At 71.9% G+C, this 26014-nt stretch overlaps 1 protein-coding gene across 1 annotated transcript in view; it reads left to right on the top strand.

Annotated features, from left to right (window-relative positions):
- LOC119145911 (SCO-spondin-like) overlaps positions 1–25179 on the top strand; it is a 30556-nt gene extending 5377 nt beyond the window's left edge. The window contains exons 18-84 of the mRNA XM_037382708.1: positions 348–528; positions 799–893; positions 964–1220; positions 1304–1441; positions 1527–1729; positions 1843–1970; positions 2079–2188; positions 2288–2437; positions 2788–2881; positions 2992–3392; positions 3653–3883; positions 3971–4144; positions 4284–4520; positions 4847–4969; positions 5055–5146; positions 5236–5461; positions 6213–6365; positions 6804–6944; positions 7051–7233; positions 7317–7467; positions 7558–7717; positions 7808–7862; positions 7968–8054; positions 8134–8325; positions 8426–8523; positions 8939–9080; positions 9223–9388; positions 9613–9659; positions 10802–10951; positions 11486–11665; positions 11736–11858; positions 12338–12464; positions 12543–12662; positions 12851–12966; positions 13564–13746; positions 13849–14015; positions 14408–14550; positions 14654–14856; positions 15273–15314; positions 15400–15576; positions 15920–16126; positions 16353–16520; positions 17067–17195; positions 17358–17571; positions 18243–18386; positions 18463–18509; positions 18729–18920; positions 18999–19145; positions 19340–19470; positions 19912–20027; positions 20118–20164; positions 20299–20580; positions 20674–20835; positions 20931–21047; positions 21268–21406; positions 21509–21711; positions 22157–22330; positions 22440–22567; positions 22969–23108; positions 23230–23276; positions 23348–23512; positions 23636–23844; positions 23932–24027; positions 24568–24628; positions 24719–24849; positions 24923–25073; positions 25157–25179. Coding sequence (XP_037238605.1) covers positions 348–528; positions 799–893; positions 964–1220; positions 1304–1441; positions 1527–1729; positions 1843–1970; positions 2079–2188; positions 2288–2437; positions 2788–2881; positions 2992–3392; positions 3653–3883; positions 3971–4144; positions 4284–4520; positions 4847–4969; positions 5055–5146; positions 5236–5461; positions 6213–6365; positions 6804–6944; positions 7051–7233; positions 7317–7467; positions 7558–7717; positions 7808–7862; positions 7968–8054; positions 8134–8325; positions 8426–8523; positions 8939–9080; positions 9223–9388; positions 9613–9659; positions 10802–10951; positions 11486–11665; positions 11736–11858; positions 12338–12464; positions 12543–12662; positions 12851–12966; positions 13564–13746; positions 13849–14015; positions 14408–14550; positions 14654–14856; positions 15273–15314; positions 15400–15576; positions 15920–16126; positions 16353–16520; positions 17067–17195; positions 17358–17571; positions 18243–18386; positions 18463–18509; positions 18729–18920; positions 18999–19145; positions 19340–19470; positions 19912–20027; positions 20118–20164; positions 20299–20580; positions 20674–20835; positions 20931–21047; positions 21268–21406; positions 21509–21711; positions 22157–22330; positions 22440–22567; positions 22969–23108; positions 23230–23276; positions 23348–23512; positions 23636–23844; positions 23932–24027; positions 24568–24628; positions 24719–24849; positions 24923–25073; positions 25157–25179 — 9916 coding nt within the window. The remainder of the gene's footprint in view (positions 1–347; positions 529–798; positions 894–963; positions 1221–1303; positions 1442–1526; positions 1730–1842; positions 1971–2078; positions 2189–2287; positions 2438–2787; positions 2882–2991; positions 3393–3652; positions 3884–3970; positions 4145–4283; positions 4521–4846; positions 4970–5054; positions 5147–5235; positions 5462–6212; positions 6366–6803; positions 6945–7050; positions 7234–7316; positions 7468–7557; positions 7718–7807; positions 7863–7967; positions 8055–8133; positions 8326–8425; positions 8524–8938; positions 9081–9222; positions 9389–9612; positions 9660–10801; positions 10952–11485; positions 11666–11735; positions 11859–12337; positions 12465–12542; positions 12663–12850; positions 12967–13563; positions 13747–13848; positions 14016–14407; positions 14551–14653; positions 14857–15272; positions 15315–15399; positions 15577–15919; positions 16127–16352; positions 16521–17066; positions 17196–17357; positions 17572–18242; positions 18387–18462; positions 18510–18728; positions 18921–18998; positions 19146–19339; positions 19471–19911; positions 20028–20117; positions 20165–20298; positions 20581–20673; positions 20836–20930; positions 21048–21267; positions 21407–21508; positions 21712–22156; positions 22331–22439; positions 22568–22968; positions 23109–23229; positions 23277–23347; positions 23513–23635; positions 23845–23931; positions 24028–24567; positions 24629–24718; positions 24850–24922; positions 25074–25156) is intronic.
- The last annotated feature ends 835 nt before the right edge of the window (positions 25180–26014 follow it).

The raw sequence follows: 26014 nt of genomic DNA, 5'->3' as shown, positions 1-26014 counted from the left end.
AGGCACCGGCGCCACCAACAAAGAGCCCGGCCCGGCCCCCGTCATGGCTCGCACAGGGAGGTGGCTTGGAGCTGGGAGACGCCCAGGGCAGCTCTGCTGGGGAGGGGGGATATGGGATGGGATGGGATGGGATGGGATGGGGATGGGGATGGGATGGGAAGGCGATGAGGATGGGACAGGATGGGATGGAATGGGGATAAAACAGGATGGGATGGAGATGGGATGGGGATGGGATGGGGATGGGATATGAAGGGGATGCAGGGACTCCAGCATGGGGCCTGCAGGGTGGGGGCTCCCTGGGCCAGGGGGTGCTGAGGGGCTGCCCTCACCACATCCCCTCCCTGCAGCGTCTGTGCCAGTGGGTCCTGGCGCTGTGCTGAAGCCCCCTGCCCCATGACTGCCCTCTGCCCTGGAGGGCTGGTTCACGCCCCAGGATCCTGCCTGCGCCGCTGTGACAGCTCCGAGCCCAATGGCACCTGCACCGGCATCGCTGATGGCTGCGTCTGCCCCCCTGGCACCCTCTTCCTGGTGGGTGACCCCCTCCAGGAGGGGCACTCCCAGGGGGCTGCAGAAGTTGGGGTGTCAGGAGAGCTGGGCAGGGAGGACCAGGGAGGCAGGAGGCCAGCGACTGGGGGGCGTTAGGGATGTGGAGGGCTGGCGAAGGGCATTGGGGGGGTCCCAGCCCGGGGGGTTCCGAGCCCCTCTGCTGGTGCCTGCCCAGAGCCCCCATGCCCCAGGGGGGCTGGCTGCCCCTGCTGCCCCCCAGGCCCTGCTTACCAGGGTGTCTCGCACTGGCAGGATGGGCGCTGTGTGTCCCCCGAGGAGTGTCCCTGCCACCACGGTGGGCAGCTGTACCGCCCCAACGCAACCATCATCCGGGACTGCAACACCTGGTGAGCCCCCCTCGCCCCTCCCCAGTGACACGGTGGGTGCTGCAGTGGTGCTCAGCTCTGTCCCCCACAGCGTGTGCCGGCAGCAGCATTGGCATTGCGGCCAGGAGGAGTGTGCGGGGACCTGTGTGGCCACAGGGGACCCCCACTATATCACCTTTGATGGGCGAGCCTTCTCCTTCCCGGGGGACTGCGAGTACCTGCTGGCACGCGAGACCACCGGCCTCTTCACTGTCACCGCCGAGAATGTCCCCTGTGGCACCAGCGGTGTCACCTGCACCAAGTCGGTGGTGGTGGTGACGGGCAACACTGTGGTGCACATGCTGAGGGGTGAGTGGCCAGGGGAGCACGGGGGTGGGGGATGGGGGTGTGCTGGAGGTCACCGCTGCTGATGGCTCACCCTGTGCTGGCAGGGAGGGGTGTGACGGTGAACGGGATCTCAGTCCGACCCCCCAAAGTCTACAGTGGGACCGGGCTGACTCTGGAGCGCGCCGGCCTCTTCCTCCTCCTCCTCGTCTCCCGCCTGGGGTTGGCGGTGCTCTGGGATGGAGGTGAGCCCTGCTGGGGGTGGGGGTCCAGAAGGGTCCCCAGGCCAGCTGTGCCACTGGTGCCAAGCGCTATGCCGTGCCATGCCAGGCACACGGGTGTACGTCCGGCTGGAACCACAGCACCGGGGCCGCGTGGCTGGGCTCTGTGGCAACTTCGACGGCGATACCGAGAACGATTTCACCAGCCGGCAAGGGGTGCTGGAGCCCACCGCCCCACTCTTCGGCAACTCCTGGCGCCTCAGCCTGCTCTGTCCCGAGGTCGACAGCACTGATGTGCGGCACCCCTGCACCGTACGGACAGGGACAGGGACCCAGGGTGGCTGGGGGGGGGGGCAGTGTCAGGGGGCAGCCCCGGTGCCCGGCTGGCCAAAGGATGGCATGTGACAGTGTCACTGGCCCCCCAGGAGAGCCCCCACAGGGCGACGTGGGCCAGAAGGCGCTGCAGCATCCTCCGGCAGCGGCTCTTTGCGCCGTGCCACGACACGGTGCCATGCCAGCGCTTCTACGACTGGTGCGTCTTCGACGCCTGCGGGTAAGTGTCAGCAATGGGCAGTGGGTCCCTGCATGGGATGTGGCAGGGGGTGTCCCACCACCCCCATCCCACTGGACCTGGCGCCCACCCACCACACTGTGATGGCAGCTGCGACTCTGGGGGGGACTGCGAGTGCCTGTGCACGGCCATTGCTGCCTATGCTGAGGAGTGCGGCCGGCGTGGCGTCCACGTCCGATGGAGGAGCCAGGAGCTGTGCCGTGAGTCCCGGCCGCGGTCTGTGGGCTCCTGGCGAGGCAGGGGGTGCAGGTGGCTGTGGGGCAGGGGATCCCTGCCTGACTCAGCCCCACTGTCTCCAGCCCTGCAGTGTGACCGGGGGCTGGAGTACAGCGCCTGCGGCCCCCCCTGCCCCCCCACCTGCCGTGACCTCGGCCGGGAGCCCCCCGAGCACTGCCAGGGGCTGTCCTGCCTGGAGGGGTGCTTCTGCCCCCCGGGGAGGGTCCTGCATGGTGAGGCCTGGCAGCGGCATGGGGCTGGCATGGAACTGATGTGGGGCTGGAGTGTGACCTGGGGGGGCTGGTGTGGGGCTGCATGGTGTGGCATGGGGACAGTGTGGGGCTGGCATGGAGTGGCCTGGGGCCAGCATGGGACTGGCGTGGGGCTGGTGTAGGGCCACCCTAAGCTGTGCATGCCCCCACCTGGGCATGGGGCTCTGTGCCCACCTTGCACCAAGCCCCTCCCAGCCCCCAGCTCCACGGTGCTGGGTTCCCCCCGGCTTCATGCCCAGCGTGGGGTGCCAGCAGCTCAGCCTGGCTTGGCCAGGTCACTGTGTCCCAACACATCCCCTCCCTGCTGGCAGAGGGCGGCTGCATTGAGCCCACCGCGTGCCCATGTTTCTGGGATGGCTTCGCCTTCCCAGCCGGTGCCACGGTGCAGCAGGGCTGCAAGAACTGGTGAGTCTACGCCTGGCACATGGCACTGTGCCAGCACAGCCACCCAGTGCCTGTCAGGACGCCAGGCCATCAGGTGTCACTGCGGGGCTGAGCCGCTGCCGTCCCCACAGCACATGCATGGTGGGTGGGTGGCACTGCCCGTCCTCACCGGAGCCGTGCCAGCCTGAGCCGCACTGTGCCGAGTGGGAGTTTGCCTGCCATGCCGACGGGCGCTGCGTGCCGGGTGCCTGGGTCTGCGATGACGAGGAGGACTGCAAGGATGGCTCGGACGAGCTGTGCGCTCCACGCTGTGCCCCACACCAGCACCGCTGCGCCAGCGGGCAGTGCCTGGCCTGGGCTGCCCGCTGCGACGGCATGCCCGACTGCCCTGACGGCTCCGATGAGGCTGGCTGCCCCCCTGCCGCCTGCGTGCCCCCCGAGTTCAGCTGTGCCAGTGGCCACTGCCTCCCCCCGCAGCGCGTCTGCGACGGGGAGTTGGACTGTGGCTTCACTGATGACTCAGACGAGGCAGGCGAGTGGCCCCATGGCTGCGCTCGGGGGTCCCGGGGAGCTGCGGGGTATTGTGAGGGTCCCAGAGAGGTGGAGTGCAGGAGTGAGCTGTGGGTGGGCTGTGCCCCAGGGCAAGAGGGTCTGAGCCTCACGGTGGGGGTCCCTGAGCCCCCATCCCTGGGGGTCCGTGCCCCACAGCAGGGGGGCTGAGCCCCACAGTGAGGGGTGTGAGCCCCCCACCCTGGGGGTCTGTAGGAGGCCCTGATGGTGCCACGGTCACAGGCTGCAGCCCGAGCTGTGAGGCGGGTGAGTTCCGCTGTGCAGTGGGCCGGTGTGTGCCCTACCCCCATCGCTGCGACGGCCACGACGACTGCGGTGACTTCAGTGACGAGCGCGGCTGCATCTGCCCCCCCGGCCACGTCCAGTGCCCTGACACCCGGTGCCTGCCCCCCTCCGCCATCTGCGACGGCCACCATGACTGCGCCAATGGCACAGATGAGGCTTTCTGCCCAGGTGAGGGGCACGGGGCTGAGCCCCCCACGCTGGGGACCCCCTGCCTGCAGCAGCATCGCCCCATGGGACTGAGTTCCGCCCCCCTAGACCGGGTGACCTGCGCCCCCGGGAAGCTGCCCTGCCCTGACAGCTCCTGCATTGGCGAGGACGCCGTGTGTGATGGCATCCGCGACTGCCGGGACGGCTGGGACGAGAGCGCGGCAGGGTGCGCGGCGGCACTGCCTGCTGCTGTGCCCACCACCCTTGCCAACGCCTCGGCAGGTAAGGGGGGCTGGTCCCAGGGGTCCCGCACAGCTTCCCCCCACCCTGCGCCAGCATGGTGCCAGGAGCGCCGGGATGGCAGCAGGTGGGCGCGAGGCACGCCAGGGACCTGCCACCCCATGGTGACCCACCACCGCAGCACCAGCGTGCGGCCCCTCCGCCTTTGCCTGCGGCAGTGGGGAGTGCGCACCGCGGGGCTGGCTCTGTGATGGCGAGGCCGACTGCCCCGACGGCAGCGATGAGCTGGGCTGCGATGGCGGCTGCGAGCCCGGCCACTTCCCCTGTGCCCGTGGCACCGGCTGCGTCCCCTACAGCCACCTCTGCGACGGTGTCCCCCACTGCCATGACCACTCCGACGAGAGCCCTGACCACTGTGGTGAGCTGCAGTGGGGATCCCCGTGGTGTCCCCCTCCTTGGTGGCACCCAGCATGGTGGGAGCCCCCCCCAGTGTCCCTCCCTCCGGTGACCCTCAGCATGGTGCGGTGCTCCCGAGAGGTCCCCTTGGTGTCCCCCTCCCTGCTGACCCCCAGCATGGTGGGATGCTCCTGGGGTGTCCCCCAGTGTCTCTTTCCCTGGCAACCCCCAGTAAGGTGGGATGCTCTTGGGGGTCCCTCTGGTGTCCCCAACCCCAGTGACACCCAGCACGGTGGGACGCTCTGGGGGGTCCCTGTGCGGCATTGTGCCTGATGGTGCCTGGTGCAGGCTCCACCGCCATCCCATCGTGCCTGGGGCACTTCACCTGTGCCGACGGTGTGTGCCTCAATGCCTCGCGGGTCTGCAACGGTGCCCCCGACTGTCCCCGCGGAGAAGACGAGCTGGCCTGTGGTGAGGGGCTCCCCAGCAAGGAGAGGGGGGCTGTGGCAGGGGGCTGCGGCCACCCCACCACAGCCACCCCATGTGCCCTCTGCAGAGAGACACATCCCCGCTGGTGGAAGCAACCGGACAGGGGGTCCCTGTGTGGAATTTGCCTGCGGGGAGGGGGAGTGCCTAGCCTTCCAGCAGGTATGGGGGAGCATGGGGGACCCCTGCCTTACCCGGAGCTGCCACGAGGCCCCTCAGGTCCCCAGCTCAGCATCGCTGTGGTGCCACAGGTGTGCGATGGGGTGCCGGACTGTGGGGCCCGGGGGGGCCCCCCCCGCGACGAGCGGGATTGTGGGGTCTGGGGGCCCTGGGGGCCCTGGGGGGACTGCAGCCGCTCCTGTGGCCCCGGCCTGCAGCGGCGCATGCGGAGCTGCCACCAGCACCGGCCTGGTGTGCTGCACCGGTGTCACGGCCACGCCATGCAGGAGCAGCAGTGCTTCAGCCTTGCCTGCCCCGGTGAGCCCCGGGGGCAGGGGGCTCAGGGGGGTCTGGGGGCGGCCAAGGAAGACCAGAGGACCCTGCAGCTGGGATGCTGGGGGGGGGCTGGGGGCTCCCATGGCTGGGGTGCCAAGGGCTTTGGGGTGCCCATGGGGTGTTCCCATGGCCGGGGTGCAGGGGGGGTTCTCATGGGGCGTCCCATGGCTGGGGTGCCAGGGGAATTCGAGGGTTCCCATAGCTGAGGCTGCTAGGGGAGTTTGGGTGTCCCCATGGGGGGTCCCATGGCTGGGGTGCCAGTGGGTTGGGGGTTCCCATGGCTGGGCTGCAGGGGGAGTTTGAGGGTTCCCATGGGGGTTTCCCATGGCTGGGATGCCGGGGAGTTTGGGGGTTCCCATGGCTGAGGCTGCTGGGAGGGTTTGGGGATTCCCATGGGCATTCCCAGCACACCTCAGGGACACCACAGTGCTCCCCTAGAGCACCCTGATATCCCCCTAGACCACCCCAATCTCCAGTGGGGCACTCCATTACCCCCTGGGGTGCCCCAGTACCCCCCTCTGAGACCTCAGTACTCCCCGGGGCACCCCAATACACCCCTCTGGCACTGCAACACCCCCCTCTGGAACCCCCATACCCCCCTCAGGGACCCCAATATCCCCTAGAAAACCCGGATATCTCTGTAGAGCACCCCACCACCGCAGTGCTGGAGTCAGGGTGCAGGCAGGGGGTGCGGGTGGGGGCTGCCCCCCCTCACACCTCCCCCTGCCCGCAGTGGACGGTGCCTGGGGTGAGTGGGAGACATGGTCCAATTGCACGGGAGGCTGCAGCGGGGTGCGGCTGCGGCAGCGCGGCTGCCAGCCCCCCCAGAACGGCGGTCGCCACTGCACCGAGCTGCCCGGGGTGGCCCCTGCCGCCCTCGAAATGGGTGGGTGCTGGTGGGGCAAGGGGGCTGCAGGGGTCCCAGCAGGCAGGGGTCTCTGTGGCTGGGGGTCTCTGTGGGGCAGCGGGATCCCAGTGGGGCAGAGGGTCCTTGTGGGATGGTTGGGCTCCATGGGTCGGTGGGCTCCATGGGGAGGGTGGGCTCCACAAAATGGGGGTCCCAGTGGGACAGGTAGGGTCCATGGGGTGTGAGGTCCCAGTGCGAAAAATGGGCTCCATGTGTGGGTGGGTTCCATGGGGCAGGGGTGTCCCAGTGGGATGGGTGGGCTCTGTGGGTGGGTGGGTTCCATGGGTGGGTGGGCTCCATGGGGCAGGGGTTACCTGTGGGGCAGGTGGGCTCCGTGGGGTAGGGCGTCCCAGTGGGATGGGTGCATTCTCTGTGTGGGTGGGCTCCATGAGGCTGACCCTGCTCCCCCTGCTCCAGGAGCCTGCGAGCTGGGGGGCTGCTCCAACACCTCTGCCTGCGCCGGGGGACTGCGGCCCTGGCCCTGTGCCCCCTGCCCTGCATCCTGCGCCGACCTCGCCGCTGGCATCAAGTGCCGGAAGGACCAACCCTGCCACCCCGGTGAGTGGGGGGACATGGGGGGCTGCGGAGACCCTGGGAGACCCCTCATCTTGGGGCAGGCGAGGGGCCAGTCGCAGCGCACCCACCCACCCACCGGCTGTGGCAGGGTGCTGGTGCGCAGCGGGGCTGGTGCTGGACGCTGGCGGCCGGTGTGTGCGCCCACGGCAGTGCCCGTGCCAGGCTGGGGGGCTGTGGTACCGGCCGGGGCAGCTGGTGAAGGTGAACTGCCGCCTCTGCACCTGCCTGGACGGGCAACTGCGGCGCTGCCGCCAGAACCCCGACTGCACCGGTGGGTCCCAGCACGTGGCGGCACTGCGCCAGCAGGAAGGGGCGGCGGGACCCCTTGTGACCCCATGCCCCCCGTGCCGGCAGTGCACTGTGGCTGGTCAGCGTGGTCGGCGTGGGGCGAGTGCCCAGGTCCCTGCGGTGCCCAGAGTGTCCAGTGGTCCTTCCGCAGCCCCACCAACCCCAGCCGGCGCGGTGGTGGCCAGCAGTGCCGTGGCATCTACCGCAAGGCCCGCCGGTGAGATGGTGGGTGGGCAGGCGGGTGGGCTCCCTGATGACGCCCCCTCTCCTGTGACACCGCCTGTCCCCCAACACCCCCGTCCCGCAGGTGCCACACAGCACCGTGCCGGCAGTGCCAGCACCAGGGCCGGCGGCATGCACTGGGAGAGCGCTGGCGCGGGGGGCCCTGCCACGTCTGCCAGTGCTTGCCCACCCTGGCTGTCCACTGCTCGTCGTACTGCCCGCACCGCGCCACTGGCTGCCCCCCGGTGAGTGCTGCGGCATCCCATGGGGGGCACCCACCCAGCCGGTGATAGTGACGGTGGCGGTGGTGGTGATGGTGGCGGTGTCCCCCCCAGGGCCAGGTGCTGGTGGAGGGCCGTGGGGACTCCTGCTGCTTCTGCGCCCTGGCAGGTGAGTTGGGGGGAGCAGGTGCCATGGCTGAGGGGGTCCCACCGACGGTGCCCTTCTGGGGGCAGGCTACCCCAGCACCGTGGCATGGTGGCTGTCCCTCTGCAGGTGACAACGGGACAGCTGTCCCTCCCATGCTGACGACAGAGCCCCCCAGCAGCCCCCTCCTCACCTTCCCGCTGCCTTCCCTCAGTGGTAAGTGAGCCCCCTCCCTGCAGGGCTGCCGGCTGCGACAGGGTGTGCGCCCCCCAACCCCGCACCCTCCATCCTGCAGACCCCTGCTACCACCCACTCGGTGCCACCCCCCGGGAGCTGGCAGGGACCCTCGCCCGCATCACCCGGCTGCCCGGCATCTCCCCCAGCCAGGGACTGTGGGGCTGGGCCCCCGCAGATGGCACCTACCCGGCACTGCCCTCCGCACCCCCCGTCCTGCAGCTGGACCTGCTGGAGCCCACCAACATCACTGGTGGGTCACCGCACTGCCTGCCAGGCTGGTTGCTGGTGGTGCCACCATGTGCCACAGTGTGCCATCGTGTGCCACCACATGCCGTGCTGTGCCCTGGCAGGGGTGCTGGTGCAGGGGACCGGCCGTGCCGACACCTTCAGCAGCACCTTCCTGCTGCAGTTCAGCACCAACGGCACCCACTGGCACCGCTACCACCAGGTCACCACCAGCTGGCTGTGGGGCTGGGTGCTGTGGGGCCGGGGTGCCACGGGGCTGAGTGCCGTGGAGCTGTAGGTGCCATAGGGCTGGGGTGCTGTGTGGTTGGGGTGCTGTAAGTCAGAGGTGCCATGAGGCTGGGGATGCTGTGGGTCTGGATGCTGTGGGTCAGGAGTGCCATGGTGCTGGGGATGCCATGGGTGTAGGGGTGCTGTGGGTCGGGGTGCTGTGGGGCTGGGTGTCGTGGGTGTAGGGGTTTGGGGGTGCCATGGTGCTGGGTACCATGGGCCAGGGTGCTGTGGGGTGGGTGCTGTGGGGCTGGGTGCCGGTGCACCACGGGTGTGTGAGTGCCCCACTGCCCGTCCCTGCCTGCACACCACTGCCTGTCCCCGTCCCCCCCCCCCCCCATGCCCCCCAGCTGTTCCAGGGACCCCCGGACCCCAGCACGCCGGCGGTGTGGCTGCTGGGCCGCATGGTGCAGGCACGGCACGTCCGCCTCCTCCCCCAGGACCCCCTGCCCCGCATCGCCCTGCACGCTGAGCTGCTGGGCTGCCCCTCTGGTATGGGGACACCCCGAGTCCCCCCAAGCCCCCTCCCCCCGCCTCTGCCCCCCCACAGTGCCCGCAGCCCAGCTCAGTGCTGGTGCTGACGTGGCTGCAGTGCAGGTGTCTGTGCCACGGTGACGCCACTGTCCCCCCGTAGGGCTGGCCCCCCTGGTGACCCCCCCGGTGCCCGGGCCGTGCCCCCCACCCCACTTGGCCTGTCCAGGCTCGGGCAGCTGCCTGGCAACATCCCAGAGGTGCGATGGTGTCACCGACTGTGCCGATGGCACCGACGAGGCCGGCTGCCAGACCCCCGGCACCAGCAGGTACCAGCATCAGGATGGGGGTCCGAGGGGAGGGGGGAGGGGGGGGGTGCGACCCCTAATCACCAGATTTGCTTCTTCCAGCCCCGCGGCAGCCAGTGTGCTGGGACCAAGCATCCAGCCGCCATCGGTGCCACCGACCGTGGTGAGCTGAGGGGCTGGGGGGGCTGGGGGTGGCCAGGGCGGCAGCAGGTGACCCTGTCTGTGCCCTCACAGCTGTCCCCCAGGGTGGGCGCCCAGCTGGCCCCCAAACACACCGAGCCCACCCCTCCAGGTACCTGCTGTGGGGCAGGGGGGGCAGAGCCTGGGGGGTAGCCAGGGGGGTCCTGGGATGGGGGGACTCTGGGATGGGGATCCTGGGCTTGGGGAGCTCTGGGCTGAGAGGGGTCTGATCTGGGGGGGCTGGGGGCTGGGGGGCCTTGAGCTCGGGGGGCTCTGGGCTGGGGGGTCTGAAATGGGGGGGCTCTGGGCTGGGGACTGTGCCCCCCCAGTTCATCCTGTCTCTGCGTGCAGGCGTGGAGGCTACCAGGGAACTCTCCCACCCACCCCAACCTGTCCTGCCTCCCCCCAGGGCAGCTGGGGGCCGAGCTCCCCCCCCAGCCCCCCACTGAGGCAAAGCCCCCCCCCCCAGCTGGACCCAGCAGTCCCACAGTACCGGGGGTCACGGAGTCGGCAGCAGCTGCCCTGGGGGGCTCTGGGCAGCCGGAGCTGAGCGGTGCCCCCCCCACTGGGATGCCAGGCACCCCGACACCCCCCAGCACCCTGCCGACTGGCACCGGCCCCCCCGGGGGGACACCCTCCGCCCTCCCCCCATGGCTCCCGGCGCTGCCCTCCCAGGCTCTGCCGGGGGTCCCCCCGGCGACCCCCCCAGGTGAGGGGACCCCAGGTGTGGGATGTGGGGTGGGCACGGCCCCCTCGGCGGGCACAGCAGGGGCCAAGGGGGAGCAGCGCCCCGGCTCCGGGCCGTGGGGCTGGGGGCGCCGTGGGTTAGGGTGCCGTGGGGCTGGCCCTCTGGGTCCCCCTGCCCACCCCCGCGGGTCCCCTGCGGCAGCGGGCGCTGCCTGCCCCCACCCCGAGAGCCGCTGCGACGGGCGCCCCGACGGCTCCGAGGGCTCCGACGAGCGCGGCTGTGGGACGGGGCCGGGGGGGGGACCCACCCACCCTGTCCCGCTGTGTCCTGCCCCCTGCGTCCCGCAGTGCCCTGTCCCCCCATCCCGGTGTGTCCGGCCCCACCGCCCCCCGCCCCGGCCCCGCCGGCGCTTGTGTCCCTGTCTACGCTGCCCTGGAGGGGCGGGGAGCTGGGGGGCACTGGGGCTGGGGTTCTGAGGCTGGGGACCCGAGGGTAGGGGCTGGGGACCCCCGAAACGCGGGGTGCCCCCCCTCCCCCGCAGCCCTGACCCCCGCCCGCCCCCCCAGCCGAGTGCGCCCTGTCGCCCTGGGGCAGCTGGGGTCCCTGCTCGCGCTCCTGCGGGCTAGGGGTCACCCTGCGGCGGCGGGACCTGCCCGGGGGAGGCTGTGCCCGCCCCCGCCCCGACACCCGCCCCTGCTTCCTCCGCGCCTGCCCAGGTACCCGCTCCCGCTCTGCCCGGCCCCCCGCACTGGGACACCCCGGGCTGGGACATCCCGGGCTGGGACCCCCCCTCACGGGCCAGGACCCCCACGGGCTGGGACCCCCATTAGGGGTTGGGACCCTTGTGCCTGGGCTGGGACCCCAATTACGAGCCAGGACCCCCCCAGGCTGGGACGCCTCTCGCAAGCCGGGACCCCCATCACGGGCTGAGACCCGCCCTGGGCTGGGACCCCCACCCCGGTGTTGGGACCCCCACTGTGGGCCAGGACGCCCATTATGTGTTGGGACTGCCATCATGGGCCGGGCCCCCTGTTATGGGTTGGGACCCCCATCACAGGCCGGGACCCCCATCCCTGGGCTGGGCCCCCCAACCACAAGCCAGGACCCCCCTGGGCTGGGACCCCCACACCATCCCCAGGCTGGCTGAGGGGTCCCTGACTGCGGGGTGTTGGGGGGGGGCCATGCCCGCGGTGAGGGGCAGGAGGGTGCAGGGTGTGCCTGCCCCCCGCTGTCCCCCCGCCTCCCCCCAGTGCCCGGCGGGTGGGCGGCCTGGGAGCCCTGGTCCCCCTGCGACGCCGCGTGCGGCGGTGGTGTGCGGAGCCGGGCGCGGAGCTGCAGCGACCCCCCCGCCAAGAACGGGGGACAGCCGTGCCCCGGGGGGGCCCTCCAGACACAGCCCTGCAACCTGCACCCCTGCGGGGACCCCCCAGGTACCGGGGGGCGGGGGGGCCGGGGGGCCGAGGGGAGCCCCACAGTGCTGAGGTCCCTGCTGCCCCCCAGCCTGCAGCCCCCAGATGGTGTTTGTGCCGGCGGGGGGGTGCGAGGCGGGGCGAGTGCCCCCCTGCCCCCAGACCTGCGGGGACCTGAGCGGCAACGGCACCTGCCCGAGCCCCTGCCAGCACGGTGCGGGGGGCACGGGGGGCGGGGGGCACGGGGGGCACAGCAGGGGCTTTGGGGACACAGTGCGGGGCTTGGGGCACAACGGGGTGCTGGGGGAGGTTGGGTACACAAGGGGGGTGTCACTGGTACGGCAGGGGCAGGGGGGTCCATGGGACTGAGGCACGGTGGGTGGGGGGCCCAGGGGTCACAGGGGGCTGGGGGGCACGGGGAGCTCCCGGGGGTCCCCGCAGGGGCTGAGGCATGGGTCAGGGGCTGGGGTCCCGCGGGTGTCCCGGGGGTCCCCGCGGGGGCTGAGGCGCGGGGGGCTCTGGGGGGTCTCGGAGGTCTCGCGGGGGCTGAGGCGCGGGGGGGTCCCGTGGCAGGGGCTGAGGCGCGGGGGGGTCCCGCGGGGTCTCGGGAGTCCCGCGGGAGCTGAGGCGTGGGGCAGGAGCTGAGGAGCAGGGGGGTCCCGGGGGTCCCGCGGGGGCTGAGGCGCGGGGCAGGCTGCCGGTGCCCCCCCGGGCTGTACCTGCAGGACGGCGGCTGCGTGGGCGCCCACGATTGCCGGTGCCTCCTGCCGCGGGAGCAGCGGCTGCCCGGGGAGCGCTTCCAGCGGGGCTGCCGCCGGTGGTGAGACCCCCCCCGACCCCGTCCCCCGACCCCCGGGGGCCCGGCCGCCCCGCTGCTGAGCCCCCCCGCTCCCCCCAGCGTCTGTCGCGACGGGGCGGTGACATGCGAGAACGTGACGTGCGCCGTGGACTGCGGCTGGTCCTCGTGGTCGCCCTGGAGCCGCTGCGGCTGCGGCGTGGGGCTGCAGGAGAGGTTCAGGTAGGGCCGGGGGTTGCCCCACGGGCGTCCTGCCCCACGGCGGGGTGTCCTGCCCCATGGCAGGGGTGTCCTGCCCCAGCGGGATGGCCCTGACCCAGCGGGATGCGGGTCCTGCATCACGGGGGGACCTGCCCCACACCGGTCCTCCCTCACGGGGGTCCTGCCCCACGGACGGTGCTTTCCTGCAGGTCACCCACCAACCCCCCAGCAGCGGCCGGTGGAGCCCCCTGTGCCGGGGAGCCCCGGGAGGTGCGGGAGTGCCAGGAGCCCTGCAGCACTGGTGTGGGCACCGGCCGGGCACCAGGTGGGCACTGGGACCCCCACACTGGGGGGGCCACTGGGACGGGCACCAGCGCAGGCACCAGCACCTCCACACCAGGATCTCCACACCGGGACCCCCCACCTGGCACCGCCAGGGACACTGGGGCCCAGTAGAGCGGGGACACTGGCGCTGGGTGGGGGTCCTGGGGTGCTGGGGGGGTCCATGCCCTGGCATGGGGGTTCCTGCGGTGGGGATCCCTGCACTGGGGGTCCCTGCAGGGCAGTGCCACCTGGGTATGGCACGGTGCCATGTGGAGCAGGGAGGTGACATAGGTGCCACATGGTGCCATGTGCCAGCAGGCTGTGCCTCCAGCTGCCATGCTGCGCAGTGCTGTGTGGCAGTGTCACACCATGCCATGCGGTGTGGGGTGCCATGCAGTGCTACGTGGTGCCATGTGGCAACAAGCAGTGCTACTGTGCTGTGCAGCGTGGTGTGGCACAGTGTGGTGCATGCTGTGCCAGGTGATGCAGCGGGGCTGAGCGGACCCCTGGCCCCTTCCCCAAGGCCATGAGTGCCAGGGCTGGTGTTGGCACCGATGCTGCCCCCGGTGCCACCCGGCTCTGCCTCCCGTGTCCGCAGAGGTGCCGTGGGGCACGGGAGCCCCGTGGGGTGAGGGGTCCCTGTGGGGCACCTGGTCGCCGTGGGGGCCCTGCAGCGTGTCCTGTGGCGGTGGCGAGCGGCTGCGGCGGCGGCAGTGCCAGCGCCCAGCGTGCCCGGGGTTCGGCCTGCAGAGCCAGCTCTGCAACACCCACGTGTGCCGCGGTGAGTGTGCCCTGCCCCATGGCACTGCCCCACGGCACTGTCCATACCCCTGCCCCATGGCCTGTGGGTGCAGCGTGGTGCTGAGTCCCGGTGCTGGTGCAGAGGCAGGCTGCCCGGCAGGGCGGCTGTACCGCGAGTGCCAGCAGGGCGAGGGTTGCCCCTACAGCTGCGCTCATCTGGCCGGCCAGGTGGGCTGCGCCGGGGGGGCCTGCCAGGAGGGGTGCCACTGCCCCCCCGGCACCTACCTGCACCGTGGCACCTGCCTCGCGGTGAGCCCCGGCACCCCAAGGTGCCATGTCCCCCTCAACCCTTCCCTGTGGGACAGCCTTGGGGGCTGGGCCCTGCTGGGGGGGGTACGGCGGGGGAGGTCCTGGGGTGGTGGGTGCTACCTGGGGGTCATGGATGCTACCTGGTGGGAGGGGGAATCCCAGGGCTGGGGGGGCTCCTGAAGTTCATGGGTGCTGCCTGGGTTGGTGGATGGGTGCTCCCTGGGGAGACTGGGTGCCCCCCAGGACCATGGGTACCCCGCAGGGTGGTGGGTGCCCCCCAGGGTGGTGGGTGCCCTCTGGCCATGGGTTCTCCTGGGGTGGTGGGTGCTCCCTGGGGTGGTAGGTGCACCTGGACATGGGTGTCCCTGGACATGGGTGCCCGGGGTGTGCAGGAGTGCCCCTGCGAGCTGCCAGCGGAGCTGCTGGAGGAGCTGCGCAACGGCTCGGCCCCCACCACAGGCCCCCCCGGACCCCTCCTCACCCCAGGCCAGGAGCTGCCCTCAGGGGCCACCCTGCTCATGGCCTGCAGCAACTGGTGAGTGCAGCACCCACACCGGCACCCAGCCCCCTGCCCCAGCACCCAGCCCCCTGTCCCGGCACCCAGACCCCCCCCCGGACCTGACGGCTGCCGCCCACAGCACGTGCCAGCGGGGGCGGCTGCGGTGCAAGGCCGTACCAGGCTGCCGGCGGGCCTGGGGCTTCGGGCCCTGGGGGCCCTGGGGGCCCTGCTCGCCCTCCTGCGGGGGGCTGGGGGTGGCCACACGCCAGCGCAGCTGCACCAGCCCCGACTGCGAGGGACCCCGCACCGACAGCCAGTACTGCCGCAGCCCCCCCTGCCCCGGTGGGTGCCCGACCCTCTGCCGGGGGTCCCAGCCCCTCATAGTGCTGAGGGTCCCAGTCTCTGCCGGGGGTCCCAGCCCCATGCCCATGTCATCCCGCGGGTCCCAGACCCTCTGACAGGGGTCCCAGCCCCATGTCATGCCGTGGGTCACAGCCCCTGCGTTGGGGGTCCTAGCCCCTCCACTGTGGGTCACAGCCCCCTCCCCATGACATGCCACGGGTCCCAGCCCCTCCGCCGGGGGTCCCAGCCCCATGCCCATGTCATGTCGCGGGTCCCAGCCCCTCTGCCGGGGGTCCCAGCCCCCTTCCCATCCCCCTCACTCCATGGGGCTGGGGGTCCCACCACCCCAGCCCGGCGGGGCCAGATGCCCCCAGGCATGGGGGTCGGGGGGTGTCACATTTGATTTCCCCCTGCAGCGGTGACTGTCCCCGTGCCGGAGCCCACCCCCACGGCCCCAGGTGAGGGCTGCGTCTCAGGACCCCCGCCCCAGGGGGCTCCGGCACACGGGGGTCTCGCTGACTGGGAGCCTTTGCCCCATGCCAGGCGCCGAGGAGGAGGAGGGGGGCTTTGGCCCCTGGTCGCCCTGGACCCCCTGCTCCGGAACCTGCACCCGCCCTGAGGCGCCGGCCACCAAGAGCCGCAGCCGGGCCTGCGGGAGGGCGGGGGGCTGCAGGGGGGCCAGCGTCCAGCAGCTGGCCTGCAACCTGCCCCACTGTGCCGGTGGGCTGGGGGCCTGCCCCCCTGCACGGGAAGGGGGGCTGCTCCACTGCGCGGGGGGGCGCCGGGGGGGTCCCGCTTCACTGGGAAGGGTGCTATGGGGAGGGGTGTCCTGCCCCACTGTGCAGGTGGGCTTGAGGGGGTCCCTGCCTCACTGTGCAGGTGGGCTATAGGGCGGGGGTCCCCACCTCACTGCGGGATAGGCTATGAGGGCGATCCCTGCCCCACTGCACAGGGAGCCTATGGGGGGGGGTGTCCCTGCCCTACTGGGGGTCCCTGCCCCACTGCATGGGTGAGCTGTGGGAGGGGTCCCTGCCCCACTGCTGACACCGGGGGTTCCCTGCAGCCCCCCAATGCCGGGACGAGACCTGTGCCAGCCGGGACTGCCAGTGGATGCCGTGGGGGCCATGGGGGGGCTGCTCCCGCAGCTGCGGGGGGGGGCTGCAGCTCCGGCTCCGCGCGTACAGCCCCCCCGGGCCGGGGGGCCGCTGGTGCCCTGTCATGCTCAGCGCCAACGCCCAGCGCCGCGCCTGTGGGCTGCGTCCATGCACAGGTGCGGGGGGCTGGGGGGGGGGGGGCTGGTTTTGGGGTGGGGGGGACTGTGGGATCTGGGAGGCTGGTTGGAGTCTGGATGGCCTAAGTGAGGGGCTGGGGGGCTGTGTGGGGGAGTCGGGGGCTGGAGGGGGGTTCTGGGGGGCTGTTTGGGGTCTGGGGGGTGATTGGGGGTCCAGGGGTCCAGGCAGTCCCCTCCTGTGTGACTTCTCCCCCCCGGCTGGCAGTGGACGGCGACTGGTCGCCCTGGGGCCCCTGGTCGCGCTGTGACCGGAGCTGCGGGGGAGGCCGCTCCATCCGCAGCCGCTCCTGCACCCGCCCCCCCCCCAAAAATGGGGGGCAGCCCTGCCCCGGCGAGCGGCACCACCTGCGTCTCTGCAACCCGCAGCCCTGCGGTGCGGCTCGGGGCCTGGCGGGGGCTGGGGGCGGCACGGGGGCTCAGGGGTCTTGGGAGGCTGTTGGGCACAGGGGGGACACAGGGGGCTCAGGGGACTCAGGGAGCACAGGGGGACTGGGGGGGCTCAGGGGCCTTGGAGAGCTCCGGGAGCTTGGGGGACTCACTGGACTGGGCAGGCTGGGGGCACAGGGGGCTCGGGGGACACAGAGGGCTTGGGGGGGCTGGGGGGCTTGGGGTGCTCAGGGGGGCAGAGGGGGTCAGGGGGGACTTGTGGGGCACAGGGGGCTTGGGGGACACAGAGGGCTTGGGGTGCTCAGGGGGGCAGAGGGGGTCAGGGGGGACTTGTGAGGCACGGGGGGCTCGGGGGACACAGAGGGCTTGGGGGGGCTGGGGGGCTTGGGGTGCTCAGGGGGGCAGAGGGGGTCGGGGGGGACTTGTGGGGCACAGGGGGCATGGGGGACTCGGGGGGCTGGGGTAGGGGCACGCGTGGCACAGGGGGCTGGATGGGCTGTGGGCCGTGGCGTGGCGTGACAGGCGCGCGCAGGGGGGGGCTGCCCTCCTGGTATGGCACGGGTGGGCTGCGCCAGCCGCTGCCCGCGGAGCTGCCGGGACCTGCAGGAGGGGCTGCGCTGCGGGGCCGAGCGCTGCCAGCCCGGCTGCCGCTGCCCCGACGGTGCGTCCGCCCACCGGGACCCCTCGCCCCGCCCCGGGACCCCCCGGCTCCCCCGGCCCCGGGGCTGGCAGGGCTCTGCGGCGGGGGATCCCCGCCCACCCCGTGCCCCGAGGGGGGGTCCCGGCCCCCCGCCGCCCCTGACCCCCCGCCCCCCCCCCGTAGGCACGCTGGAGCAGGATGGGGGCTGCGTGCCCCCTGCCCACTGCGAGTGCACGGACGCGGCAGGACACGCGTGGGAGCCGGGCAGCCAGCACCGCCGCGGCTGCCAGAGCTGCCTCTGCGCCGGGGGGCGTCTGCGCTGCGCCCCCCCCCAGCTGCCCGTCCCCTCCCTGCACCTGGGGCCCCTGGGGCCGCTGGGCCCCCTGCAGTGTCACCTGTGGGCACGGCCAGCAGGCCCGCCTCAGGTGGCACCGCCTGGGGGCACGGGGGGCACGGGGGTGCTCGGCAGTCGAGGGGGGGACACATGGCACCCGCAAGGGGACATGGCACTCGGGGGGGATATGGGACCTGGGGGGACATGGGACCTGGGGGGACATGGTACCCACGTGGGGGACGTGGGACCCCAGGGGGGATATGACACCTGGGGGGGGGGACGACACGGCACTCAGGAAGGACAATGGGACCCAGGGAGCCACAGCACTAGGGGAGGGTATGGGATCCAGGGGGACACAGCGCCCAGGGGGACATGGGATCCGGGGGGCATGTGGCATCCAGGGGGACACACCCAGGACCTGGAGGGGACCTGGGACTTGGCGGGGGGACATTGCATTTCATGGGAACATGGGACCTGGGAGAACACAGCACCCGGGGGGGACAGGGCACCCAGGGCGCCCAGTGGGGTCATGACACCCAGGGGGAGACATGGCACACAGGGCATTTGTGTGTGTGTGTGTCATGGTACCTGGTGGGACAGAGCACATGGAGGGGGACACACAGCACCTGGGGGGCACATGGGACCGGGGGTGGGGGGGACATGGCACCCAGGGCACCTGGGGGTGGGCAGCAGGGTGGGAGCTGGTGTGACCCCAGCACTCCATGTTCCCCCAGGACCCCTGTGGGGGACGACGAGTGTGGGGGGCCGCAGGAGCAGAGCCGGGACTGCGCACTAGGGCCCTGCCCCCCGCTCTGCTTGGAGGGGGGCACCGAGCGCAGCCTGGGGGACACCTGGCCACAGGGTCACTGCCAGCAATGGTCAGTGCTGGGGCACGGGGGGGGCTGGGGTGAGCTGCCCCCCCTGACCCATCCACCCTGTCCTGTGTTCCCTCAGCACCTGCACCCCCGAGGGCACCCAATGCCAGGACATCCCCTGTGCCGGTGAGTGCCCCCCACGCCCCCTGCCGCGAAGGGGAGTGGTCAGGGGCATCACCGGCATCCCCAAGGGGTGCTGGGACGGTGCGACCCCCCCCCCAAACCCTGCGTGGCTGGTGCAACCCCCAGACCTTCCAGGAGGGCGCGGGACAGGACAGGGGTCCTGGTGGGACAAGGGGACCTGGGGCGCCGCATCCCCTTGTAACACGGCATATGTCCCCCCAGAGCCGGGGGATTGCGTGTGGGGTGCCTGGAGCCCCTGCTCCCGCTCCTGCGGCACTGGCCTGGCCACCCGGGAGGCCACCTGCCCCTGCCCCACCACCGGCGCCGCCTGCCACCGTGGCCGTGACCATGACCTTGGCCATGACCTTGGCACACGCCGTGAGGTGCAGGCCTGCTACCTGCGCCCCTGCCCAGGTGGGCTGCCGGGGTGGCCAGGGGAAGGTCCCAGTAGGGTCCCTGGCCACCGTCACCCCATGCCCTGCTTGCCTGCAGCTGCCTGTCCCTGGAGCCCCTGGGGCCCCTGGAGCCCCTGCACCTGCCAGGACCCCCGGCAGCACCGGCACCGGCACCGGCTGGGCCCCGCTGGCTGTGCTGGCCTGGACGGGCAGAGCCGGGACTGCGACACCTCGGGGTGCTCAGGTGAGTGGTGGGGCTGCCTGCGCCCCCTGCCCGCACCCCTGCCTGTGCCCCCTGCCCATACTCCTGCCTGCCCTTCCTGGCTCCCTGCCTGTGCCCCCTGCCCATCCTGTGTGCTGCCTGCCCTGCCCCTGCCTGTCCCGGGGGGTGCGGGGGTGCCCTGCCTAGGGGCTCCCGCGTGACCCCTCCCACCGCAGAGGCCAGCTGTGCCCCCCCCTTTGAGTTCCGGCCCTGTGGCCCCCCCTGCGACCAGCTCTGCTCCAGCTACCAGCGGCCCGAGCGCTGCCCGCAGCAGCCCCCCTGCCTGCCCGGCTGTGCCTGCCCACAGGTACGGGGAGGGGGGGGGTTGGGGATGGGGGGGGTGGGGATGGGAGCGGGGAGGGATGGGCATGGGGATGGGATGGAGTGGGGTGGGGTGGGATGGGGTGGGATGGGATTGAGATGAGGTGGGGACGAGATGGGGATGGGATGGGACAGGATGCGGTGGGGACAGGAACAGATGGGGTGGAGATGGGACCAGATGGAGTAGGGATGGGACGGGATGGGGATGGGGGTGGGATGGGAGAGGATGGGGTGGGGATGGGATGGATGAGCTGGGGCACAGCCCCACAGGATCGGGGGCCAGGAGAGCCTCTTCCCCGCATGGCCATGGCCAGGGTCAGGTGCTGATGCCCAACTGCTGCTGAAGAGGCAGGAGGGGTGGGGGTTGGGCTGTGGGGAGCAGATCTGCCCCCCTCACCCCCCCCCGCCATGGCCCCTATCCTGGCAGGGGCTGATGGAGCAGTCTGGGGGCTGCTTCCCCCCCACCCATTGCGGCTGCCTGCACCCCAGCAGCCCCCAGACCCTGGCTGCTGGTGACACTGTGCTGCTGGGCTGCAAGGAGTGGTGAGTGGGGTGGGGGGGCACTGGGGGGCAGCCCCTCATGTGGGTGGCTGGGGGGCTGCGCCATGGCTCACCCACTGTTCTTCCCCACAGCATGTGCCAGAACGGGACCCTGCAGTGCAGCAGCGAGGGCTGCCAGGGTAAGTGCGGCCCCCTGGGCCCTCAGCCCCTTCCCCCTGCTTGGGGACTCCCTGTATCCTCCCTGGGTGGGTGCGCTACCTGCCCCACACATGGGGGGTCCCGAGGGGTTCCCAGCGGCTCTGTGTCCCCCCAGGGCTGCTACCGCTGAGCCCCTGGTCGGAGTGGGCGCCCTGCGGCCCCTGCCTGCCCCTGACCACGCTCGACCCCCGTGCCCTCGCCCAGCTGCTGGCCCAGCCGGTGCAGCAGTGGCTGGCGGAGGGGACACCGGCGAGGGTCTCGGCCCTGGCTGCTGTGCAGCATCGGTACCGAGCCTGCCTGGACCCCCAGACCGGGCTGCCCTGGGGTGGTGACGGGGCCACCTGCTCAGCTGAGCTGCGGCAGGAGCGGCTCTGCCCGGACCCCCACATCTGCCAAGGTACTGGGGGGCTGCGGGGGGCTGCGGGTGCTGTGCAGTGCCATGCTGTGCCAGAGGTGTCCCCACGGGGTTGGTGCCGGCTGTGTCCCGCAGACCTCTGCCTCTGGAGCCCCTGGGGGCCCTGGGGGCCCTGCTGGGACCCCTGCAGTGGGGGCTACCGCCTGCGCCAGCGCCAGCCCCAGCACCCGGAGGGTGGTCAGCGGTGCCGCGGTGCCCGCACCCAGAGCGAGAGCTGCAACACCACCGTGTGCCCAGGTAACCCCCAGCGCCCTGGGACCCCCGTGTGGCAGGTGAGGGTCGAGGTGAGCGCTGTACCCCCGCTGCACCCCAACACCTGGCCGTGTGCCCAGGGGAGGTGTGCGAGAAGCAGGCACGGGTCTTTGCCGCACCCTGCGCCAACGGCTGCCCCCGCGCCTGCGCTGACCTCTGGCCCCATGTCGAGTGTCTGCAGGGCCCCTGCGAGCCGGGTACGTTCCCCCCCCGGCCCCCTGCAGCCCCATAGCACCGCGCCCCGTCCCACAGGGCGGCCGCCAGAGCCCCCTGCCTCACAGCACTGGCTGCACCAGGTGCACTGGTGCACCCACCCCTTGCTCCATCTGTCCCCACGACGGGGTCCCCCAGTCCCGCAGGGGGCTCGGGGCCACCCACAGCATCCATGGGTGCAGCCCCACTGCTCTCTGCCCCCAGGGTGCCGGTGCCCCCCGGGGCAGCTGCTGCAGGACGGGGCGTGCGTGCCCATCACCGAGTGCCGCTGCGGGCTGCCCGGCACCAACAGCAGCCGGGAGCTGCAGCCGGGGCAGGCAGCTGCGCTGGAGTGCCACAGCTGGTGGGTGCCGCGGTGGGGGGCGTGGTGGCAGGGTGGGCACAGCTGTGCTGCCTGGCAGAGTCCCCGGGCAGGATGCTCATGCCGGCGTGGCTCCCGATGCAGCAAGTGCCAGAACGGGACTCTCACCTGCCCGGCTGCGGCGTGTCCCTCCTATGGGCCTTGGTCCCTGTGGAGCCCCTGCTCCCGCAGCTGTGGCGGCGGCAACAGCTCCCGGCACCGTGACTGCCAGGAGAGCGCCGGAGGGGTGCCCTGCAGTGCTGAGGGCACAGAGGAGATGGTCAAGTGCAACCCACAGCCCTGCCCTGGTGAGTACCACCATGGTGGGCTGGGTGATGGGATGGTGGGATGGTGGGATGGATGGTGGGATGGCAGGATGGTGTGACAATGGAACAGTGGGATGGATGGTGGGATGGTGGGACAGTGGGATGGTGAGATGGACAGTAGGACAGTAAGGCAGTGGGATGGATGGTGGGACAGCGGGATGGTGCGACAGCGGGACAGTGTGATGGCAGGATGGTGGGATGGATGGCGGGACAGTGGGATGGTAGGATGGCAGCATTAATGGTAGGATGGTGGCACAGTGGGACAATGGAATGGATAGTGGGACAGGAGGACAGCGTGACAGCAGGATAGTGGGACAGCGGGATAGCAGGATGGGTGCTGGAGAGGGTAAGGATTGATAGCAGGATAGTGGGACAGTGGGATGGTGGGATGGCAGGGGCCGGTGCTGAGCCCCTGCTCCCCCTGCAGCAGGTTGCCAGCTGAGCCCCTGGTCCTCGTGGAGCCCCTGCAGCGCCAGCTGTGGCGGGGGCACCTCTGAGCGGCACCGGGAGCTGCTGCCGGGCCCAGGGGGCCAGGACGAACCGTGCCCCCTCCTGCCGCTGCTGCTGCACCGCATCTGCAACCCCCGCAACTGCTCGCCGGGTATGGGGGGGGCCAGCCTCTGGGGGGCTGCGGCTTTGCCAGTTGGGCCACGGGTGTTGGGCCGGGGTGGGGGGCTCCTGGCTGCAGCTGCCACCTCCTCACCCTGCAGAGTGCCCCGGTGGGCAGGTGTACGGGGACTGCGCCAATGCCTGCCCCCGCACCTGCACCCACCTGCGCCCAGGGACGAGGTGCTTGCCGGAGAGCTGCCAGCCTGGCTGCGCCTGCCCGCCCGGACAGGTCCAGCTGCATCCCCAGAGCCCTCCCCGCAGCCCCTGGGGACCCCTGCCATCATGAGGACCCCCTGCCACCCCAGGGACCACCCTGCCATCCACCTCTCCAGGGACCCACCCACCACCTTGGGAACCACCCTGCCACCCACCTTCCCATGGCCACCGTGCCACCCCAGGGACACCCCTGCCACAAACCTCCCCATGTCCCACCTGCCATATACCTCCCTGGGGACCCACCACCACCCTGGGAACCCCCTGCCACCCACCACCCAGAGACCCTCCTGCCACCCACTTGCCTGCTCCTCACCTCCTACCCAGAACCCCTCTAGGCTGGGGGTCCTGGGGGGCTGGGATGGCTCAGCCCAGGCTTGGGTCAGGGGCGTCGGGTCACTGCTGGGTGTCGCGCAGGTGCTGCAGGATGGGGCCTGTGTCCCCCCCGAGCAGTGCCGCTGCCAGCTGCCCCCCACCCTGCCCGGGGCCCACAACCTCTCGCAGGTGCAGGAGGAGCATGTGCCGGGCAGCCGCATCCAGCATGGCTGCAGCAGCTGGTGGGTGCTGCGGCCCCTGGCATCGCCCCCCCAGCATCGTCCCATGGCTGCCTCATCCCTGGAGCGGCCGAGCCGGAGTCCGGGGGCTCAGCGAGTGCTGATCCCCTTGTTCTGTCTGCAGCGTCTGCATTCGTGGTGCCTTCAACTGCTCCCAGGAGGACTGTGATGGTGAGACCCCCATCCCTGTCCCTGTGCTGCAGCCCCCATGCCGCAGTCCCCACATCTCACCCCCTCTGCAGCGGACTGCCTGTGGTCCCCGTGGTCCCCCTGGTCCCCCTGCTCGGTGACATGCGGGACAGGCGAGCGGGTCTCCCGCCGGCACCTGCTCCGGCAGCACCTGTACGAGGGGGCAGAGTGCCTGGGGCCCCCCACCCGCCGGACCCCCTGCAGCCTCCCTGCCTGCCGTGAGTCTGCCACACCGTGCCTTGACCCTGGGCAGGAGGCGTCAGGGGGCCGCGGGGTGCCGGGGCTGCGGTGCCTGCGCCGGGGTGTCAAGGCACTGGTGCCATGCGCTGTGCCATGTGCAGCCTGCCCGGTGGGTGAGCGCTGGCAGGGCCCCCATGAGCCGGCCGGCTGCCAGTGGAGCTGCCAGGAGCTCTCCAGCGACCCCCCCAGCAACTGCAGTGACCCCCCCACCCCCGGCTGCGCTTGCCAGCCTGGCCGCTACCGCAACAGCACTGGGCACTGTGTGCTGGCCGCCCACTGCGAGTGCTGGCACCGCGGGCAGCTCCGCCAGGTGAGCACTGCAGGGGGGCTGGCTTGGGGGTGCCCCGCTGCACCTTCTGGTGAGGCTGAGGCCCGTCCGTCTGTGCCCCCCCCCCAGGCTGGCAGCGAGTGGCAGGAGGGGTGCGAGACCTGCCGCTGCCTCGACGGGCAGGTGGCCTGTGCCGCCCGCTGCCCCCCCCTCATTTGCCCTGAGGTGTGGGGCAGGCGGGGGGAGGGGGCCCGCGTGGGGAGGGGGCATGAATAGGGAGGGGAAATGTGTGGGAAGGGGTATGTGTGGGGAGGGGGCATGTATGGGGAGCATGCATAGGGACGGGGCACATGTCGGGAGAGGGCATTTGGGGAGTGGGGAGGGGGCATGTGTGGGGACAAGGCATGAGTGGGGAGGGAGCATGTGGGGGGGGCACGTGAGGAGGGGGCATATATGGGAACAGAGCACTGGGGGGGAGGCATGCATGGGAAGGGAGCACCTGTGGGGAAGGGGCACGCATGGGGCTGGGGTTCATGTGGCACTGGGGCACGTGTGGGGAGAAGACACGTGGGGGGTCACGTGTGAGGAGGGGTCGTGTGTGGGGAGGAGACACCTGTGGGGGGGGACACCCGTGGGGAGAGGACACCTGTGGGGGGTCACGCGTGGGGAGGGGACACTCGTGGGGAGGGGTCACCTGCAGAGGTCGCGCATGGGGAGGGGACACCCGTGGGGGGGTCAGGCGCGGGGCTGAGGCGGGGTCCGCAGGGCGCGGTGAAGGTGCGGGACCCGGGAGGCTGCTGCCCCGTGTGCCGGGAGGAGTGGCCCGGTAAGTCCCCGCGGGGCCGCGCTGCGAGTGGGGGGGCCGCGCGCGGGGCACGGCCGCCGCCAGCATCCCGGCCGTGCCCCGCCCCCGCAGAGGACCCCCCCTCCTCCTGTCGCCGCTTCACCGAGCGCCGCACGATCGCGGCGGGACCCTGCGCGCTGCCCGGTGTCGAGGTCGCCTATTGCGCCGGACGCTGCCGCTCCCGCACCGCCGTCACCGCCGAGGTCAGCGGGGGGGGCAGGAGCTGGGGTGGGTTCCCGGTGCCGCCCCCCCACCGCAGCTGCCCGCCCCCCGCAGGAGCCGTACCTGCAGAGCGTCTGCGAGTGCTGCAGCTACCGGCTGGACGCCGGCAGCCCGGTGCGCGTCCTGCAGCTGCCGTGCCCCGCCGGGCCCCCCCGCGCCGTGCTGCTGCCGCTCATCCGGGCCTGCCACTGCGGCCGCTGCCAGGGTGAGTGGGGGGGGGGGGGCGGGGCTCCAGCACCCCCGCGGGGTGCGGCATCCCGAGCCCGCCCGAACCCCTCTCTCCCTCAGGCGGGGATTTCTCCCGGCGCTGAGGACCCCCCGGGATGTGCCCCCCCGGGACGCGCCGGTGCGCCGCGTCCCGCCCGCCCGGCAGCGAACCTGCGGGAACGGCCCCACACCTGGCACCCGGCGGGGGGGGCGGGGGGCTCGGGTGGGGACTGGGGGATACTGGGAGGGTGACCGGGGGGACTGGGAAAAGCTTGGGGGAGGTGACCGGAGGGGGAGACTGGGGCAACTGGGAAGGGCTCCGGGAGTGACTGGAGGGACTGGAAAGGGTTCAGGGAAGAACTGGGGGGCACTGGGAGGGGGACTGGGAAAAGCTTGGGGGAGGCAACCAGAGGGGGAGACTGGGGAACTGGGAAGGGCTCCGGGAGCGACTGGAGGGACTGAGAAGGGTTCAGGGAAGAACTGGGGGGCACTGGGAGGGGGACTGGGAAAGGCTTGGGGGAGGCGACCGGAGGGGGAGACTGGGGGAACTGGGAAGGGCTCCGGGAGTGACTGGGGGGACTGGAAAGGCTTCAAGGAAGAACTGGGGGGCACTGGGAGGGGGACCGGGAAAGGCTTGGGGGAGGCGACCCAGGGGACAGACTGGGGGAACTGGGAAGGGCTGAAGGAGGAACTAGGAAGGGCTCAGGGTGGGACTGGGGGGCACTGGGAGGGGGACTGAGGGCACTGGGAAAGGCTTGGGGGAGGCTACCAGGGGGCAGACTGAAGGAACTGGGAAGGGCTGAGGGAGGGTCTGGGCAGGATCAGGGAGGGTACTGGGGCAACTGGGAAGGCCTCAGGGAGGGACTGGGCGGCACCAGGGAGGGGACTGGGGGAACTGGTGAGGTCTGGGGGAGGGACTGGGGGAGGACTGGGGGATGA

This window comes from Falco rusticolus, chromosome 4 (assembly GCF_015220075.1).
Source record: "Falco rusticolus isolate bFalRus1 chromosome 4, bFalRus1.pri, whole genome shotgun sequence".
NCBI classification, from domain to species: domain Eukaryota; kingdom Metazoa; phylum Chordata; class Aves; order Falconiformes; family Falconidae; genus Falco; species Falco rusticolus.
Note: the sequence above shows the minus strand (reverse complement) of the source record. Positions and strands in the feature narration are given on the sequence as shown.